The sequence below is a fragment of the Eucalyptus grandis genome, chromosome 8, assembly GCF_016545825.1.
Source record: "Eucalyptus grandis isolate ANBG69807.140 chromosome 8, ASM1654582v1, whole genome shotgun sequence".
Lineage (NCBI taxonomy): Eukaryota > Viridiplantae > Streptophyta > Magnoliopsida > Myrtales > Myrtaceae > Eucalyptus > Eucalyptus grandis.
This window is the reverse complement of record NC_052619.1, coordinates 16,043,605-16,064,316: the sequence shown is the minus strand read 5'-3', so window position 1 is coordinate 16,064,316 and position 20,712 is coordinate 16,043,605. Positions and strand designations below refer to the sequence as shown.

Here is a 20,712-nt window from a genome sequence, read left to right as displayed (position 1 = left end):
CCCTAAAAAACCCAAAACTGATACACCCGTAACAAATTTACCCCAACCTAAGTGGATTTCTTACTCCATATAAACGTCTTGGCCATTTTTTCCCTTAATTGTTTACCAACGCATCAATAGCTCTAATGTTGATTGGCTTCACAAATTTACCTAGATCCAACTTATTTCTATGATTCTCTTTTATCCTTGCTTGATCTCTTACTTGCTCACTTCACACTTTCACCTTAATTTATGAAAAACCCCAACTTGTGCCCTACTAACCATAAAAAAAACCCTAAATTGGTGTATTTATGAAATATTTACCCCAAACTAATTTATTCGACCGCAAAAAATTCTAAACTAATAAATTTGTGATAAATATATATTTCGCTAAATTGTATTAATATCACAAAAAATCAAAAAAATTATAAACTGTGACAAACGGAGCGTAAAATCGCAAATTGGTATATCAGTCAACTGTCACGCGTCATTTAACTTAATCAAAATTTAACAAAAACTAACATAGGATAAATTTGTTACAAATTTTTAAGATAAATTTGTTAAAAATATACAAGTTTGTGATTTTTGGTGGTTAACAAAATAATTTAAAGTAAATTTATTACAGATGTATCAGTTTAGGATTTTTCAAGATATTAACCTAAAATTAACATGTGCACAGATCAAGCGCACAGCCACGTTCGATTTTTCGCCTTATTAAGTGCAGCGCGTTCCCCACCGATTGAGACTAGCCTCAACCCATGCAACGGCGCTCGATTCGTTATCGTTTGGGGATATTTTACGAACTCGGGTTATCATTTGAGGTGGAGATTCATGTCATTAACTTGTACCCTGAATTTCATAAAGTAGTATGACTGGACATCATCGTACTTTGTCTGAATAAAAAATATCAAAGAGCTGAGCATCCATTTCGACCCGGTTACGTCGCCCAACTGCCCAGACAAATCGGTTCATGAATCCATTCCGATTAAGTCAATTTTCACCGTCCAAGATGCGACCGCCTAGACAAATCGGTTCACGGATCCCTTCCGGCTAGTCAATTTTCACCATCCGATATTCGCGGAACTACGGTACATCATCAATAACTCATGACAACAACATGAAGTTGAACGCAAACTGCACTTAGGATGCCTCATGGGCGGTGATAAAAGAGAGAGAGATCTCGTTCCCGGATGCGTACCTCTCTCCACGTGGATCGGCGTTGAACGCTTCACCCTGATTAGCCCGAGTCAGTTTCGCCGTGACGGGCGATGAGAAGTTTCGCCGTGATGGGTGATGAGAAGATTGTGTTGGACGACAAAACTGGACTGAAAAAATTTCTATAGATTATATGATGGCCAAATGCGGAGCTCAGATGAGCACATGATCAGAGGATGCTACATCAGAACAAGGAATGCAATCATCAGACAACAACAAGATCAGCTGTAATCCTGCAGTAGCGACTCTTGCAGGGGGCGCTAATAGCTATGGGCGACAGAACAGTGAAAAAGCTAATTGATTGCGGAAAGTATCAACGGCTATGAGAACTGCTTTGAAAAGTTATTCCCCAATCTAACATATCACTAATGAAGAAATCGGCAGGTGGACCGATCAATTGTCGACCGATGATCATTAGAGTCGGTGCGAGTGCTGTAATAGGTTAGTGCCAAGAACCTGCTGAAGAAGCACCTCCCGGGCCAATGTCGAATGAGAGAGCAAAGATCCAGGTATTTGAGTCCAGGATTCACTAAGTTGTACGAGGACCGCGAGTTGAACTTTCACCTGGAAATCGAGTAAAAACCACATAGCATTCAGAAAGTATCACGAAACTATTTTCAGTTTTATCTGTTCATGCATATGGGAATAATTGTAGGACAATTGTTTTGCACACAAGAGATGTTCAGTTGTCAAGATGGAAAATCTATCTAAAACAATGTAATGTGATGATATGAATTAGTTTGCCTGAATCATCTTGCTGATGGTCCACAGCTGATATTCTTCGAGTGTTGTATGAACGGCATTCGCTGCACTTCAGCCCAAAAATGTGAAATGGAACGTGCCCTGCTTTGTTGCAGTCATTGCAGAGAATCGTGACCTGTCAAAATTCATTAAAAGTGAAGATGACATTCCTTTTAAATGCACTTGTAACCATCAAGAAAGCAAGGTCAGGTTGACAAGCTGGAAACAATGGCAACAGTCATTATGTCTGGGCTTCAGAGCAGATCGAGGATTATAATGAGGCCAATTTCAAAAGGTTGTAACAAAACCGTAGTACTGTACACGCATGATCCCCTGCAGCTACTCATTAATTTGAATGATAACTATGCTACATTTCTTCAATGAGATTCAGGTTAATATACCAGCTATATGAGAAAACATAAACTGATCAAATACTCTTTCAGATGAATAGTATCCAAAGATAAAATTATCTGCATTTGTTCTACGAAAGTAGTGCCTTAAATAAAGGAGACTTGCACTCTATCCTAATGGCAATATCATCCCTCGGAGCAAGTGTATAGCCTGGCCTATTACCTATTATTCCCCATATTAAAGGAGAAAGAAGTCATCTGAACTTCTGTTTTTCTTTCGAAGCGTTATTATGCTCTAAAGCATAAAATATAAGACCAACTTCAATTGATTTTAATTAAAAACACCAAATAATTTTTTCCAGCAGAGCTCACAAAGGCAAACTGTCTTTTCAAAAATTCATTAGTAATTACTCAACAAAACATTACAAAATTAAAAAAATAAAAATAAAAAAATAAATAAAATTGGGCTGCAAAACACAAGACATGTGTGAAAAGAAACTGAGCAATATTGGAGGATGAGTTACACACCTTATACTGATATTCTTTAGGCATGACCGTTTCTGCAATCTAAACAAGAAAAAAAGATGATCAAACTGAAAGGCTATCTTTTCCAAATATTAAAAATGTAAAGTTCAATTCAGAAATGACGAAAAGGATAATAGAAAAGCATGAAATTGCATGGTGTTACATTTTGATGGGTAATAGTGATTATTTTAGAAATATTTTCCATTCTGCTCCAGCCTCTATTACTGGGGCCTCTTAAGGGCCTGTCTCTTAAAGTAGAGATCGAGGGAAAGGTGAGTGGCCATTATCCTTTTGAAAGCCCAGAACTCTTATGAAGAGTGCCTCACTCTAATAAAAGTAAACAAACACATGCAGATTTGCAGAGTTAATTCAGGTTCCATTCGAAGACTGGCATATTTGCATCTAATTTTGTGCAAAGGCAGTGCCCCTTATTATGAATTTCTCTTTAACACTTCAAACAAAGACTCTAGTGTGCTCATCCATGGCCTCCTTTAGCACTAAAACCTATGATTACAAGTGGCACAGACAATAAACTAGCTAAGTATCATAACATCCATTAGGTCTCTCAGCTTAACTGGTAAATTGGTCAAGCTGATCAATCTTCATTCACCTCAGACATGACTAATAAAAACAGACTACAATCTCCAGCCATTCATTACCATGCTCAATGACAACCGAGCACAATTTGTTAGAACCTAAAATATCAATAATGATATTATTTGTTAGTCACAGGTTTTTCCTTTCTCTTTCTGCAGAACTATTGATTTTCCATTCTTATTCTTCAATTTCAGTGTAAAAGTTAGCTACTTTTGAATGACAAGGTTGAGAGTTTCTATTTCACTAGACTGAACCTTCATTCCATCAATCTTTTTGGTCCCGCAATTACACATCTGACCCTCGGGATGTAATTCTAACGCAATTGTGACAATATCAAGTTAAAAGCTTACTACCTCTGCATCCAGCATTCTCCAGTCTTCAGACTTTTCCATAACTGTCTTCAAGCAAATGGGACAACGATACCTGTGTGACCAGAACATAGGTTAATGACACAACCAATGACTATTTATCAGAAATCATATGCACAACTATCTACGAGGGAAAAGGTTTAACTGATTTTGGTCAGCCATTTCTTTGACACAGTCCATATGAATTGTGTGTCCACATTTCAAGATTGTTGTTCCTTTCATCGAGTCAAATAGATACTGCAGAGTCAACAGAAAGTTGTTAGAAAGACCTTTCAAACCTTTATTATTGCCAAATTTGTTATATGTTAAACCATCAACCTCATAGCAGACAGGGCAATGGCTCTTCATTGAATTCTCCACGCATACATGATTATCACGTAACGACATAACATAACAAGATCCTGCACTTTTGAAAGAAGTTTGTTAAGGCTATGCATATAGAAATTAAGCATCTCCTCAAGACATAGGAGCAAGAAAGAAGAAACTAACATCTAGAAGATGCAGAGCAAGACAACCAGTGATATGGACCTTCAGGAAACAGGTGACTTCATGTGATGCCAATAATAAAGCATACTTCCATGTTTCAATAGTAAAGTAATGATGCACCATGCACACATTATACTTTTGAAACAAGAATATGCACCATGCACACATTTATATTTTTTAAACAAATAAGAATACGACTATATTTTTCAATCTACCTAATTCTATGACTCTGATCTGTTTCAACTCTCACGAGGTTAAACTTCTTTCATCCATTTGCATGTATGATAACAGAACAACAAGTCTCCATCACATATTTTGAGAAACAAGAAACAGATATTAACTAAAACTTTCTTTTCTCTAATCTAAGGGATCACTCTCAGAAAATCATTGCATTCAGTTATGAACTTCTCCTGCTACATAAGCCTAACAACACTCTAACCTTGCACTGATAAATAACTTCTATTTCTCAGTTTTAATTTAAATACTCTTAAGCAACCCCTGCATGCAGAGTGCTCCTTTTGGAGCTTGCAATAGTTTTCTGCAAGCTGATATAAAGTACTTTGATACTGCAATTGATCTCTTCTATATTTCAGATGCTAAAGTCAGTCCTATTGGTTAAATTGCTGCGGAAAAGAATGCATAAATGCTGCTGCAGTGTGGTTTGTGAACCCAATATTTGCCATTGTAGATATGACAGTAGTAGAAGATTTCTTGCCTTTGTATCCCTCCCCGTGATAAAAAATATCTGAACCCAAAAAAAAAAAAAAAAAAAAAAAACAAATCCTGCCTCTGTCCTTCCTTGAATACGAATAAGTTGTAAGCAATGTGGCGCACACCACTTTAAGATGTCATCTCTTAAATGTCTAAACAATGGGAAGTACCCAAAACTCCAAAATAAGAATTCTTTTGCTAACATTCTCCCTCTCAAGATACAAAGTTGATTGCGCCAGCTTTGAACAAGTACCTTTGAAGTCATCACAACTCTTGTGGTAGACTTGATATCATATCCTAGATCCAGTGACCTCTAAAGAACCACCCTGGTTACCATCATCCTTAGAGAGCAGCTTTGACTTAAGACTCTTCAGAATTTTAAGTCAACCAAAAGATCTACTTAAATCTCTTTTAACTTCTTGTAGGTTTGGAGCTACCCTTTTAAAACTGGACAAGTTATTTTCTTTTCAGGCAAGTAGGGGAGCGGAAAAGATAGGGATTCCAACCCACTATAGAGAAAAGGTTCAAACATAACGAAATATATATTTAAAAAGACTCTGGAAAAGAGCTTCTTTTCCAGAGTCTTTTTAAATATATATTTCGTTACCCATTGAACCCTGAGATGAAAAATTCTGAAATCCAACGTGAAACAAATTTGATAGGAAAAGTCCAGCAGGCTAAACCAGCTTCTGGTTTCTATTAACCATCCTATGGGCAAAACTCATTAATACATGTCAGGTTTCCTCATATCTAACCAGCTCACCACACGTCTTACCTTTTCAATGAGAAAATCTAACTATGTAACTGAGCACTCAAGGATTCCTGGTGGGTATCTGTATACCAAGTGCCAGTCCAAAGCCAAAATTTTACTCTGCTTTATCAAACTTCTTCAGAACTGTCCTTACAAATCCAAAGTGATTATTCCAAGATTATGTGAACCAAGATGGATATTAACAAGGCAGTGTCTTCGATGGTGACTAGACCATTGCTTCAAGATAAGTTCCTACCAAGATCCACTCTGAAGGTAATTTGTATGTCCAACATAAAGCAAGTTCCTTGATTCCCATCTCTCATAGATTCAAGTAAGAAATATACTATTGCCTAATCATCGGTCACTGCATTTCCATCTAATGATACATGTTCATGCCTAATTATATGATGTATGAAATTATGGGCTTATGTAACTCACGACAATTGCCAAACTAGAACACAGCATTCCAAATAATTCAGAAATAAAAGCAGTCCAAACTTTCATAATTTTAGGAGAAGATGGAAACTCTCTAAAGAGACGACCTTATCAACATGTGTAAAAATGAGAGAGAGATTCTTTCTTGCAACAAAAAAGCACATGCAGCGATGGAGATGCTAAAAGAGAAAGCCATACCGCACTTTGGACAATGGAAGAAATTTTCACGACCTCCAACTCTGGAAGACAGGCAAAATTCAATTTACAATTCATATGGCAGATACAGTTAACTTCCAAAAGATGGGAAGAACATTCTGAACATCAATTAGCTCACCTACAAATTCCACATTCCTCACAATGAAATTGCTCCTTTTCGGTCTGCAAAAATTGAACATAAAATACACTGTCATATCACCTATGCTTTCAATTCATGTAGAATCAAAATGGAAAGGCTACACCTTTAATTAGTATAAATGAGAACATACCAAATCCGTCTTACCTGATCATCATAAAACTTGCAAGTTCCACAGAAATATTCTCCCATGTTCACACCGCATTTCGAACAAACTTGAGCAGCCTAAACGAAGGACACATAAATTCCCCAAGACAGCTGAAAAAACTGACAAGAGACTATGTAAAATCCACAAGCGATCCACCATGACATACCTCTTGCTCCGTGTCGCAAACAGAACAGACGACCTGAAACGCGAAAAGACCTTCAGCACCACACCACGCCACAAAATCTGGCGCAAGCAGAGCTCACATCAACAAAACGAATGGCACCTACCCTCTTCACGTCGTGCCGCACCAGCTCATGATGATCTTTCAGGTTGCTCAGCGAGCTCTAGTCGAGACGAAAAACCGGAGAAAAGATCAACGAAACCACATCCAAACACGACGACAGTAGCAACACACTGTTTCCCACGCAAATTACACACAAAATGAAGAACGAACGCAATGGGGGCGCGACGAGGGAGGCGGAGGAAGAGCCGTACCGTGAACTCGTTGTGGCAGTGGCGGCACGGGAAGACCCGATCGCAGCACGGGGCTCGAATCTTGCAGCGTCTCCGGTAGTGCTCGCAGCTGAAAGGATACGGGCACACGGAAAAATGAAAAACCCAGAAAGAGAAAACCAGAAGGAAGCGCCGGCAGAGGAGATCCGGGCGCGGAAATGGTGGCGGCGGCGGCGTACCCGTGCTCCAATTTGGCAAAGTCTCGATCTTTCGTCTGTATCGCGTGCTCTGCTCCTTCTGCCATGGATGACTCCGTGCGAGCTGCTGTTTCCTTTCGATGGCAGAAGTAAGCTTCTGATAATCGGCGGAGGTCAGAGGAGAGGGATTACCGTTTGCGGTCCAATCGCGAAAAATTAGGGCCTGTTTATTTATCTTTCTCTCCCCCGGAACAAAAATTTATGTTATTTTGTTTCGAAAAAAGAAAAGAATAGAAACGCATTTAGTATTCCTTTTGTTCTCGGAAAAATAAAAAGCAGAAAAATTTACTTATTATTTCCGAAAACAATTCCGATAAACACTTCTTCTTTTTTTTTTTTTTTTTTTATTCTTCATTTTGGCCGATCGCCTAGCCAAGGCAAGGCCAAACCTCGCAGGTGGCCTCGGTGGCTAGGTGAGGTCACTGGCGAGGCTTGACCTCGCTTAGGCAGTGTGAGGTCGGCCTTGCCCTGGCCTGGTGAGGCCAAGCCTCACGCAGCCAATTTTTGGCCTCGCCTTGGCTGGGCGAGTTCAAGCTTGCTTAGATCTGGCGAGGCCGAGCTCGTCTAGCCACTGACAAAGCTTGGTCTCACCGGGCCACCGTTAGGCGAACACCGACTTGGCAATGGCCCAAATGAGGTCACTGCCAAAAGGAAAAAGAAGAAAAAAAAAAAATAATAAAAATATTGAAAAATTAAAAGAAACGAAAAAATTATACAAGTTTATCAAATGCATTTTTATTCTTGGAATATAAATTTTTTGTAATTATCAAGCGCGTTCTTATATTCAGAAATTGTTTCCTAGAATAGAAACAAAAAAAAGAAGAAGCTATTTTTGTTTAAAAATTGTTTCCCAGATTAGAAACATTATACCAAACACGCCCAATTAATTTGAAAAATATATTTTAAAAATTAATTATTTATATCAATTAAAATAATTATTTTTTAAAATATATTTTTATTATCAATAATAATTTTCTTTGAATATTTTTGCAAATAATAAAAATATTATAAGTGATTTTTTTAGGAATATATTTTTAAAATCATTTATTCTTTGTGAAATAAATGTATTTTTAACGTGCTAAATTTCAAAATCTAATGTGGCTACGCCATTGAAGCACCGTGGACTTTCATGTGCTTGATTTAATTTCGCCATGCATTGTAATTTCAAAAGCTTAGTCAATTGATCGCCCTTCTTTTGTAGTCTTAATAAAATTTAAGGAAAATTTCCAAATAAGGGTCTAAAGTGACCGTGATAGTTTGAAAATTTCCAAAATTTCTGAAACAAAATTGATTTAGGGATTTCTCAATTTCTAAAGTGACCGTGATTTCTTCTTCAAATCTTTGAATAAGGGCTTGACCTCCAAACCCGTTCTTGGAAATAGAGAAACAAAGAAATCAAGACTAAATATTTCATCGGTTATTTCGAGGGTATTTTTTGTCCTAAGACAATTTTATCATAAATTTTATTTAAATTAGATTGAAAATTAAAAATGATATTAGGGTTTACAAAAGAATTGGAAATTGCTTGGAATCGGATCAAAGCATATCGGAACCAATGGTTCCCATGGAGGTTGGTTTGATTGCCGATTCTAATTTATAAGAACCGGTGAGTATTGGTCCGGTTACCGATTTTAGAGGTGGAACCACTCGTCCACCCACTCGGACTAGACCTATATATATATAAAGAAATTACATCTTAATTACTTAATTATTTTATTATTTTTCAACTAAATATGTATGTACATACATGTATATTTGTAGTTATTGAATATTATTGACTAATTTTGTCTCTTAGATATGTAATAGGGTTAACCCCCTATCTTTTAAATTTATTTATTATTCTAATAATCCATTTACTTACCTTTTCAACTAAAACGAGATAAACAACCATAGAGGAAGGAGAGAACCAATTGAAGATGTCCATAAGAGCCAACGGGTCGTTTTAAAAGTATAATTAGGTCTCCTTAGCTATTCCCATGATTAAATTAGGTTGATATTGAAAAAAGATGAATCGAGCGATCTATGCTCTACCGTCTATGGAAGTTAGGACTTTTAATGTGGAGTCTAATTCTCCATAAATTTGCGGTGCTGAGAAATCTTAAGAGGACTCACGACGTTCGAAGAAATTAAGTTTTTAGTTAACGATTATTGTCTATATATTTTACCTTATAGTTTTCAATCCTTAATCAAATTCAATGGCTCGCAATTTAATTCGAATAAACCATGTTGACACCTAAATTTTACAATTTTATTTAGGACTTAATCGTGTACAAAATTAGGAATTAGTCATTAAAAAAAAAAAAGAAAACAAAAACAAAAACAACAAAAAAGAGAAAAAAGAAAACATGGAAGGGGCCAAATCGGATCTCCCCTTGGCTCGGCCCGCGCCGAGTCTTCTTCCTCCTTTGCCCATCTTCGCAAAAAACCCCAGGGAGGGAAGCTCGAGAGAGAGGGAGTAGTGAAAAAGAGAGCCTGAGCAGCTCCGCCTTGCGGCCGCTCGAAGCCTTTGCTGTGTCGGCCGCCGGGCGGCGGAGCTGCTCGTTCGCGAGCACTGCGCCACCACCGCCGCACCTCGCCCGCGGCTTGCACCCGCGATCCCACAGCCGCGACCCGACACTCGTGCCGCAATCCACCTTGATGCCCGCTTGCGCGACGCACGTCCGCGATCCCCTGCTGTAGTTGTGACGACCCGACACTTGCGCCACCTCCACCAGGTGCCCAATGCCCTCTCCACTCGAGCGCCCCTCGTCGACCTTGTGCTACCTCCATCCAGTGCTCGCCGCTTCGCTACCCACTGCTGCAGCACCTCTGAGTGACTCCTGCAGTAGCTCACCTCCAACGTCCTTGCCTTTGCCCACTTGATGCCACGCTACCGCCCCGAACACTAGCAGATTTGAACTAGTCGCTGTGCCGCTGCTGCCTTGCAACCGTTTGAAGCTCCGCCCCGCTGTCACTGTTTCCGCACCCTTCGCCGATCTCAGCCGCTCCTGTAGCTAGCACCAGTCCGCCCCGTCGGGGGTCCGCTAAAGGCCCAGATTTGATCACGCTCGATCAGATTTGGGAGTTGTTCCCCTTCGCCGCATCATCTACCACTCTGTCACTCGGCCATTGCCGCCGATCCACCTCAACCCGACACCGTCCGAGCCGCCGTCACCCTCTTGCCCGATGCCAATTGTGCCGGCCTGTGACCTGCTTGCCGTTCACCCGACGTCGTCCGAGCCGCAACTCCGCCCGTCCCCACAACGATGCCGCTGCCATTGCCACCATCTCTGCTCAACGCCAGCAACCCGCGCCGGCCACCACGCCTCAGCTACCCTGCCGTGCTGTCATGACCGACCTCTGACACAACGTCACCATGCCTCGTCGCGCCATTGCCGCCAACAAGCCTAGGAGAAGAAGGTGGGCATTCGAGTAGGGTTCGCCAGGAATTGAGTCATGGCCATCGACCCGGCCAGACTCGAGTCATTGGTCGGGTAGGGTTTCGTTCGGCTGGGCTTGTGCGGATGGTTTGATTCATCCCTGGGCTAGCCCCTTTTTTTTAGAAAATAAGGCTAATTCATTTTGGGTCGGGTTTGTTTTTTAAAAAAGAAGGGAAATAGGAAAAGAGGGTTATGGGCCGGGCTCGTGTTGCGGGCTGCGCGCCGCAGCTCGGCCGGGTCGGACCTGGGTCTGGTCTGACCGTATCCGACCCGGTCTGGCTCAAAAAAATAATTAAGATATTATTATTTTTATTATTAAAAAATTAAAAAAATTTAAAAAATTGAAACTCCAAAAATGATGAGGTTTGGTTAGGAATTGTTATATCTTGCATTCTTAGTATAATTAAGCTTTTATTTGTTCATGTGTTGATTATATCGTATGTTTAATTTACATATTTAATTACGTTTGTGGATGTTTAATTGTACGTGTTTAATTTTACTGTAATTAGGATCTTGGTAACTATGATTGTTACTTTAATGATTACGCACCCGCATGATCACCTCACATGTTAGTGGATGGGTATAAAATCAATCCAAACTGCTTGCCAAAAATCATTTTGTTAAAATGAACTAGATTAGATACCGAAATGGTACTAATTGGTCAATTAGTGTAATCATGTCATCGACCCTAGATTTTTTGGTTTCATAGGAAGTGAGGCACACTCGCATGCCTCACTTGGTTTCTAGCCGACCCCAGTAGGCTAGTGGTGACTCTTTTTGTGCAAAATTCCTAAAAAATATCTCAATGTCACATGGGGTATGGGCTTGGGAGAGTTCGCGCTTAATCATGGGCCTTAGGCCCATCTTTTAGGCAATACCCTAAACCTCTTCCCTCCCCCCGAGGGTAGGTCGTAATAGCTTGGTGACTCCACTAGGGACTTGGTTTTAAACCCTAGAGGATTTAGGCCAAAATTAATCTTGTTCAAAAATATTTTTGTTTAGCAGCGAGGATTCCAAGTACACCCCTAACATTAAAGGTGATAAATGTTTTTGCATAATGGGAGGTATAAGGGGAAGTGTTTGCTTACCTTTATCTTGCAGGGAGCTATAGGAATGTATGGTTTATTTCTTATGTACAGAGTGTTATTTGCTTATAAATTGTTGTGCATGTATTCTTTACATTGTACTACACCCTAGCACACACTACCTGCCGCCAGACCTGGGCCGCATAGGATCACTTAGGATGATGTTGAGTTGGATACCACTCCGACTACAAGCATGTAGTACAAGTTACCCATCTCAACCCCGAAATTTCTTTCCTGATGTCAGAGGTCCCCACCCTAGTCTGGGAGCATGCGACACGGGTCGGTTCTTTGACGAAACCGGAGTTATGGGTAACACGACCTAATTGCAAGCATGTTGGTTCAGTCTTGTGATCCCATGGCTCCATTTTGAGCTGGATAGAGTAGAAATCGAACCACATCCTATGCACTTGTCTTGTAATTAAAAAAAAAAAAAACAGAGACAAAGGTCAACACCCATTGTAAGTATCATTTTCCTTGTTATTTGCTCATTTTGTATCGAACTTTCATCTTGAAATTCGCAGAAATCAATCGAATGCCCTCGGTGATGTAGGCTTATGATTGAAAAATTGGCAATCACTTTTGATAAGTGAGCATTTGAATGCAAGTTCTAAACATTTTGATTTGGCCTTGTTGAACACTTGATTTTATTTAAATTCCTAGTTATGGGCTCAAAATCACATTAAAAAAAAAAAAAAAACAAGCCAAAAAAGGGCTCGCAAGTTGCGATTATATATGGGGGCACAAAAATTGATATTGCATTTTAGATCAAACTCTTTCTTTTTCACATTTTGGGATTGAAATGCAAATCACATTTTGTATAGATTTTTCAAAATAGAAGCCACTTCATTTTTTGCAAAAGTAAAATCATAAAATCAATCTTTTCAAAAAAAAATAAAAAAATAAAAAAATCAATGTCACTTTTGCATATGAAACTTTTGGAATAAAAGTGGACATTCGATTGATGGTTGTGGATTGATTATTTTAATGATGCATTCTTTTATGATAAAATCTTGGTGAAATACTAAAACCCCGTAATAAGGACTATGGGGGCATGTACCGTTGCCTTGATTTTATTGTAAGAAGCAACCTCATTGAGATATCATTTTTTTTCTCATTCACGTACTAACATTGTCATCTTTTTGCAAGTAATACGTGGTGCTCCTTGACATTAGGACAAGAGTTGATTTTTATTTTTATCTATACAAGAGTTTCTTGTATTTTATCAATGTTTTTATTCATGTTAAGAATCATGTTTTCCATTTTGAGTTTTGATTGCGAATCCAATTGTTGTTTTTGTAAATCGTGCGACTCACATTTTTAATGATGGAATTCAGTTTCATGAAAATCATCTTTTTTTAATTAAAAAAAAAAAAACAAAGTAGAAAAAATTCAAAAGTGTTTTAGGCGAACCTTTATGTCTACATGCCAAAATGAATTTCAAGAAAACTCAGCTTAAGGCCCTCTCTTCATGTAGTCATTTTCTCGAGCTCATCGAACTTGAGGAGCAAGTATACGTTGAGGTTTCGTCGGCACTAATTTTCCATAGAGACGGAACAAAGTTGAATTCCATTATAAGAAGTTTTGTTACTCGCAAATGCCTTAGGTGCCAAAACAATCCATCGATCTCGTTCACTTTGCATGATGAGACAAACGAAAGGAGTTGCTAAATATCCAAAAGAGCGAATTTAAGGAAGACTAAACTGTATCGATTCCAATTACCCATTTTTGATACCGTTTCTGACTTGATTTTCTTTTCATTGTCAAGGAGACATCAAGAGTACCAAGTTTTACAACGTTCCAACAATTGCAATGGAGCGTTATTGAGTCTTGTTCATCTTAAACAAAGAAAGATTCAAATGAAATAGAGGGGCAATATTATTCATTCCTCCATGAGAGATACCTTGGGATGTTGATTGCTTGACTTTGAAAAGGATGTATCTCGTTTCTAAACTTGATTCTCTTTAGCATAAAAAATGATATGTCATTTTCTTTGATACAAGATAGACTCGAATGGAACAAATGTTTGTCATATAAAGAGTGGGAGAACAACGTTTGATTTAGAGAAAAATCTCTCATTCACCCATCAATGAAGTGTGTTGGAACAACATTGTCAAATTTATCAAGAAGAATGTATCGTTCCTCAATTGAACCTAACTACGAATGGAGATAACTCGTTTCATCTCTCCTTCTTACAGGGTGATAAAAAAGAAGAAGAAGTTGTACCTTGACCGTAGAAGTGGCACCTTTTACCAAGGAATCAAGAAAACATCAAACACTTAAAGGTGAAGGCAAGGGAATGGTAGTGTCGAGTTATCAAATATCCACCAAGGTGAATCTAAGAGATGTTAGTGCACAAAGAATGAAAGCGAATGATGGGTAATAATGTATCGTTTCCAACATTTCAATCCCTATAGATTTTTGCACTAACATATTCGTTTTCATTCTTTACAGGGTTACTGGGTCGCCATGCTGCAAGTATGTACCATTCTTCTCAATCTTTTTTTTTTCAAGTAAAAAAAAAGAGGAGAATTTTCATTACAGAAAAGAACCTTTTATGCTTTCCTAGAGACAAGCACAAAAATGAATAATTGAAAAAAAAAAGACTTTCTACAAGCTTTTTGAACATCATTTTTATCTCAAAATTGTTTTATCGTTTTGGGAATTATTCATTTTGAATCAAAATTTCTTATGGAGATTAATCTACTCAAACAATTTTAGCAGAGTGAAATAGAGATGTTAATCATGCCAAGCGGAGGATACTTAGGATGAGGAAAGGCAAGCCATTTCCAAACACATCATTCAAATACTTTTGAGAGTTGAGTGAAAGACAACATTTTCTTAGGAAGTTTCGGTCAAGCCGGTCCTTAGAGACAAAGATGATTCATTCGCATCGAAAATAAAGGCCCATTCATCAGTTAAAGATCAAATGATAAAGGTGTTTCATTCACTAATCTCTTGCTATCCTTTTGGGCCGAAAAAAAGATAATACTTCAAAGTACCATTGTCAAGAACAACCCTACATTGGGGCAGCATAGGGGCTTATAATCATGTTGTAGAGTGAAAGATTGAGAAAGATTATATTACTTTCATTTGCATCAATCTTCTTTTGTTAAAAGGAACAAGATTAGGTACGGTGATAACTTTCTCCGATTCTATAGGAATTCTCATTAGAGCTTAACTCATCCCAAGGTGAAGAAGAGCATTTCCTTCTCTACCTAAACACCGATACTCATTGCTTTAACCAATTTGGGCTTGATTATTCATTTCCAAACCCCGAGCGGTGATCATCTCCCTTCACTGGGGCAAGTCATAAGAATTGACCAAATACAATTGACAGTCACGAGAAAATGTGAAAAGCATCTTGAAAGTCATAAGAGCTACAAAAGTTCAAAGAGCAAAAAAGTTTGACAAACTAGGGGGTATGAAAAAGCAGCGTGCCTGGTAAAAGCAAGGCCAATGCCCGTTTTTTAAAAAAAAAAGAAGCCAAAAAGCTGCATCTTATATGGAAGAAAAATGATCAAACTCCAAGTGCTTACGCAAAAAAAAAAAATTCATCGCAGGAGCAAAGGACATTAGAGAAAGGAGCAAAGCTCCCATGCATAAATGATTAGTCAATGGACTTTTGAGATGTGCTTGTTTCAAAAGCCAAATGCTTTTGAAAGGTCGAGTGACCCGGTCACAATGCCATGATGATCACCGACTCTTAAAATCCTCTTGAAAATTTTAAGCCTTTCAAGCTTCTCCCAAGCCAACATTACAACCCCCTTCCAAAGTCTCTTATGATTGGGATGGTTTGAGTGAAAATGAGAATGCCATAAAGAAAGCTATCACTTGAAGGAGTGGAGGTAATTCTATCTTGTCTTATCTTCAAAGTTCTCGACTTGTAAACCCGATGAAGATAACGACAAATGTTTCTTTATTGGCGTCAAAGCAATAATCCCTTTGTGTAAGCCCATGACCAAACCCATATTGCGATCCTTTCAAAAGACCATTTTTGATTGATCAGACTGTGTTCATTGCAAATGTCTCTAAAAGCCTTTGACATGGGTTATGTGAGATATCCTCAACAATCTATTACTTCTCACGCGAATGGATGAGATCAAGCAGTTATTTTATCGAGAGTGTGTGAGAAGTCATTTTTGACTAAGAAACTCTAGTTTGGCATGCTTAATGAGCTTTGTTTACGAGTTGTAACCGTTCTGATAAGAACTCGACTCCTAGGGAATTTGATGATTAATGATATATCCCCGAGCAAGATGATAGTTTTGCACCACATGATGCTAATTGACATCGAATGTTTTTTTTTTTTAAAAGCAGTTGAACTTAGCTTGATTTGCTTGTTCAATTAATACTGCAATAATGCCAATACGTCTATTGATGACGTCTCTAATGACATTTGCTCAAGTTGAGTTCGACAGGATTCCTTAGTAAAGCCATGTAGTTTTCAAGGGGTTATCGGGTGCTTTCTTAAAAATCAAAGGTTCATGGTCAGCTTCAAACCATGTCATCTCCAAAGGTTCATGGTCAGCCTCAAACCATGTCATCTACAAGGTTCATGGTTAGCCTTAAATCATGTTGTTTCCAAAGGTTCATGGTCATCCTTAAATCATGATTTTCCAAGGTTGGTGGGTTTATCCTTAAACCATGGGATTGATGGCTTTTCCTAAACCACACGGCTTGTGGTTTCATTTGTAAACCATGTTTGTCCGTTCCCAGTCGAAATCCGTTCGTATACGGTGAGACTATCACACTCGGTGAAACCTGTTCGTACACAGTGAGATATTCCTTCCGATCGAAACCCATTCGTACATGGTGAGACTATCATACCCTGTCAAAACTCGTTGTTACATGGTAAGATCGTTTTCCTCTTTTCTTATGACCGGAAAGTTTTGTATCTTGGAGTCTTCTCTCTTCTTATGACCCAATGGGCTTCTGTAGCTCAGAGTCTTCTCTCTTCTTATGACTCGGAGAGCTTTGTATCCTAGAGTCTTCTCTCTTCTTATGACCCGGAGAGTTTCGTAGCATGGAGTCTTCTCTCTTCTTATGACTTGGAGAGCTTTGTATCTTGGAGTCTTCTATCTTCTTATGACCCGGAAAGTTTTGTATCCCGGAGTCTTTTCTCTTCTTATGACCCGGTAGGCTTCAATAGCCCAGAGTTTTTTCTCTTTTTATGACCCGGAGAGCTTTGTATCCTGGAGTCTTCTCTCTTCTTATGACTCAATGGGCTTCTATAGCCCGGAGTCTTTTCTCTCTTCTTATGACCCGGAGAGCTTTGTATCTTGGAGTCTTTTCTCTTCTTATGACCCGGTGGGCTTCGTAGTGTTGACACATAATATTTAAAAATAATAATAAATTAAATAAAATTCGGTTTTGAAAAATTTTGTTGTTGAAAATATATTCTCATTTCAAAATTTTTAAAAAATTAACCGTTTGATTTTTGGAGCCATTTTTGTTGAAGAAGTTGAGTGAATATCGCGGATCTTCAACAATTTCAAGTCTTTCCTCTATAAAAGGAATGCGAGGTTTCGGAACCGGGGGAGCTTCTCTTCATTGTTCGTCCAAAAATAGCAAATTGAAGAAAAAAAGAGAAGAAGTACAAAGTGGCGTAAAGTTAATGGGGGAAGTCTTCTAGAGGGTGAGAGAGACAAGTGAGAGAGAGTGTCGTGGTGAGAGAGAAAAGAAGGAAAAAGTAAAAAAGGGGGAAAAGCAGACGAAAGTGTAATCGGCGGGGGATTGGACGTTTACATCACCATCCTTTTCCCCGCACTCGCCGGAATTTGCCCCACATACCGACAGCTCCTCCTCACCGGTGCACCGCCGTGCCCGCACCCGCACCATTGCATTCACCCAGCCCGCGCCTCCGCTCGCTGCCTCAACGACCGAAGCTCGCACTGTGGGCCCTTTCCCGGCCACCTCTCATCCGTGCTGGTTCCGTTTGCCGTCGCCGCTGTCCGCCGCACTCGCGTGCTCCGGTTCATTGTTGCCGAGTCCCGAGCGACCCACCACCGCAGCCTGCACCCACGCTGCCACCAGCTTTTCGCTCCGATCTCTCCGCCGTGACTCGGCCACGACGCTGTTCCCGCTAGCCCGCGCCGCTCCGTCTCCGCCGCTGCACGACGCCCCTCGCACCTCCGTCCGCGACCACCCCGGTGCCTCGCGCCCGAGCTCGAGCACCTTTTGCCGCCGTGGCACCACCACCGTTGCTTCCCCGTTTATTTCTGGTCTAGTTGAGTTCCGCTCTGCCGGAGCTCCGATCGACCACCCCAGCTCCGGTCACTGTGACCCATCACCCTTTTGGCGAGCCACCATCGCAGCTTCAGCCATTACTCGCTTCCTTGCCATTTCTTCAAGTCTACCGTGAGTTAGACTAGGTAAATTTTTAGGTATTTGGTTTCATAGTTTTTATTTGTTTACTTTTTATATATTCTAACTTGATTTGTTTTGATTTATTTTTATCATTAGGAAATTTGTCATATTAAGTTATGATAATTAAAATATTGACCCGCGAGACGCCGGGTTAGATTTTTGATTATTTCGACTTTTTATGGCAAAATTCATGAATTACTTTGCACCATTAATTCATATTAAAATGCCATTGATTTATATGGATGGATTTTTATTTTGGCATGTTATTATTATTTGCTCATCACATATCATGCATCATATTAGGTATTTAGGTCTATACACATATCACATTTGAAGCAACGCATTTTAGTTTTTTTTTTTTAAGATTCATGTAGAATTAAGATGATCTTCCTTTAATAAAACCAAAACACAAAAAAAATATAAAAAAACAAATCCAAAAAAATATTAGGTACATGCTAGTTAATTTGCATAATAGGTTTAATTAGAATTTGTTTATTAGTAAAATATTATCATATCTAGAACTTAGGTACTTAGGTCCATGCACATTTCATATTAAAGCAACATACGTAGATATTTTTAGATTAAGTCAATTTTCATTTAATAGAACAAAAAGATGAACAAAAAAATGTTATGCATGCCATATGAGTTATAGTTTTTTTTTTTTAATAAAAGAAAATGCTAAAAGATGATCATTGCACCATTAAGTTGTTTTCTTTTTAATAAAAACATTATGTCATTAAAAAAAATAAAAAAAGATCATTTCCTTGGTTAGTTAATAGGTTAATTCATAATTAATCTCATATCATCATTATTTAGCATAGGTTGCATATATGCATTAAAAATGAATCATCATTAAAATAAAATCAAAAAAAAGAGCATGCATGTAGAAATACCATGTCATTTATCCCATATCATGTAGCACATGCATATTTAGGATTATAAAAATTAGATTGCATACATATAGTGATAAGTTTCAGTCATACCATATGAATTGCATCTCGCATGTCATTAAAATAAATTCATGCATATTAAGTTTAAATTAAGATTGCATATAATTAACATTTTAAAAGAAAAAGAAAAATTAGGTGTCATGTCATTTAGAAATCATGTTTAGGGCATGTATTTTTATTAGCATTTTTGTAATGTTATTTTATTGATTGTGCACCAAAAGATGACCACCATTTGCATGTTAGTAGCTTAAGTTTAAATTAATCAACATTGCATGCAAAATATTTTTAAAATAAAAGGTACCGAAAGGGCGTTAGACTAATCTAGCGTAACCATGTCCCCGGACCTATTGAATCTACAGTTCGCAATAGTAAAGTATTCTCCCATACTTTACTTGGGTTTCTAACCAACCCTAATTGGTTAGTGGCGGCTCCAAATTGAATATAATTGCATGTTTAAATAGATTAATTTCAAGTCGCAATTGGTAGGATTTGGGAGAGTCCGAGCCAAGTCTTCGGACTTAGTAATCCATTAACCTAAACTTTTAGGATTGCCCTGAAAATTTAGGTCGCGACATGTAGCTCGGAGTCTTCTCTCTTCTTATGACCCGGAGAGTTTTGTATCCTAGATAGCTTTTGTAGCCTAGAGTGCTTTGTAACCAAGATTCTTTCTTCTTATGACACGGAGAGTTTTGTAGCCCGGAGTGCTTTGTAACCCGGAGTCCTTCCTATGACATGGAGAGCTTTGTAGCCCGGAGTCTTTCTTCCTATGACACGGAAAGCTTTGTAGCCCGAAATACTTTGTAACCCGAAGTCCTTTTTCCTATGACACAAAGAGCTTTATAGCCCGGCGAGCTTTTATAACCCAGAGTGCTTTGTAGCCCGGAGTCCTCCTTTATGACACGGAGAGCTTTGTAGCCCGGCGTCCTCCTTCTATGACACAGAGAGCTTTGTAGCCCAGCATGCTTTTGTAACCCGGAGTGCTTTGTAGCTTGGAGTCCTTCTTCCTATGACATGGAGAGCTTTGTAGCCTGATGAGCTTTTGTAGCCCGAAGTGCTTTGTAGCCTAGAGTCCTTTTTTCTTCGTATGACTCAGTGGGCTTTTGTAGCCCAGGATCCTTCTTTCTCTTATTGACAAGACGTGTTTCCATAGTTATGAGTTCTTTCCATCGACCTGATACGTGCCTATGCACATGGGGTCTCTTTATCGCCAAAATAATTTAGGTGTTTTCTGTCTTTGAATGGAATCTCTTCGAGCTCCCATTCAAAGAGGGGCAGCTGTTGACACCTAAATTTTACAATTTTATTTATGACTTAATCATGTACAAAATTAGGAATTAGTCATTTAAAAAAAAAAAAACAACAAAAAAAGAGAAAAAAGAAAACGTGGAAGGGGCCGGGCCGGATCTCCCCTTGGCTTGGCTCGCGCCGAGTCTTCTTCCTCCTCTGCCCATCTTCGCAAAAAACCCTAGGGAGGGAAGCTCGAGAGAGAGGGAGCAATGTAAAAGAGAGCCTGAGTGGCTTCGC

The 20,712-nt window shown here is 38.9% G+C and overlaps 1 protein-coding gene across 3 annotated transcripts; it reads right to left on the bottom strand.

Annotated features, from left to right (window-relative positions):
* Positions 1-602: 602 nt before the first annotated feature.
* On the bottom strand, positions 603-7,519 carry LOC104456826 (E3 ubiquitin-protein ligase MIEL1). 3 transcript variants are annotated; one of them, XR_005545724.1, is made up of 14 exons: positions 7,351-7,519; positions 7,154-7,241; positions 6,946-7,002; positions 6,825-6,857; positions 6,658-6,735; positions 6,493-6,536; positions 6,357-6,397; positions 4,094-4,176; positions 3,921-4,012; positions 3,761-3,830; positions 2,814-2,852; positions 1,939-2,071; positions 1,651-1,758; positions 603-1,304 (listed from the first exon to the last, which is right to left on the bottom strand). XR_005545724.1 is itself a non-coding variant. In XM_010071684.3 (13 exons), the coding sequence occupies exons 1-13, from the start codon at positions 7,413-7,415 to the stop codon at positions 1,724-1,726; spliced, it is 858 nt and encodes a 285-aa protein (XP_010069986.2). In that variant the 5' UTR covers positions 7,416-7,519; the 3' UTR covers positions 1,306-1,723. The 3 variants fall into 3 exon arrangements, 1 of the variants encoding a protein (XP_010069986.2); XR_005545725.1 differs by having other exon boundaries at positions 603-1,299; XM_010071684.3 differs by lacking the exon at positions 603-1,304 and having other exon boundaries at positions 1,306-1,758.
* Positions 7,520-20,712: the final 13,193 nt, after the last annotated feature.

Coding starts and splice junctions, on each gene's coding strand:
- LOC104456826 (XM_010071684.3), bottom strand. CDS start 7,415: ATGGCAGAAGGAGCAGAGCACGCGATACAGACGAAAGATCGAGACTTT. Junction 6,858..6,945: donor TGCGGCACGACGTGAAGAGG/GTAGGTGCCATT, acceptor TTCGCGTTTCAG/GTCGTCTGTTCTGTTTGCGA. Junction 2,853..3,760: donor GGAGAATGCTGGATGCAGAG/GTAGTAAGCTTT, acceptor TTTCTTGTTTAG/ATTGCAGAAACGGTCATGCC.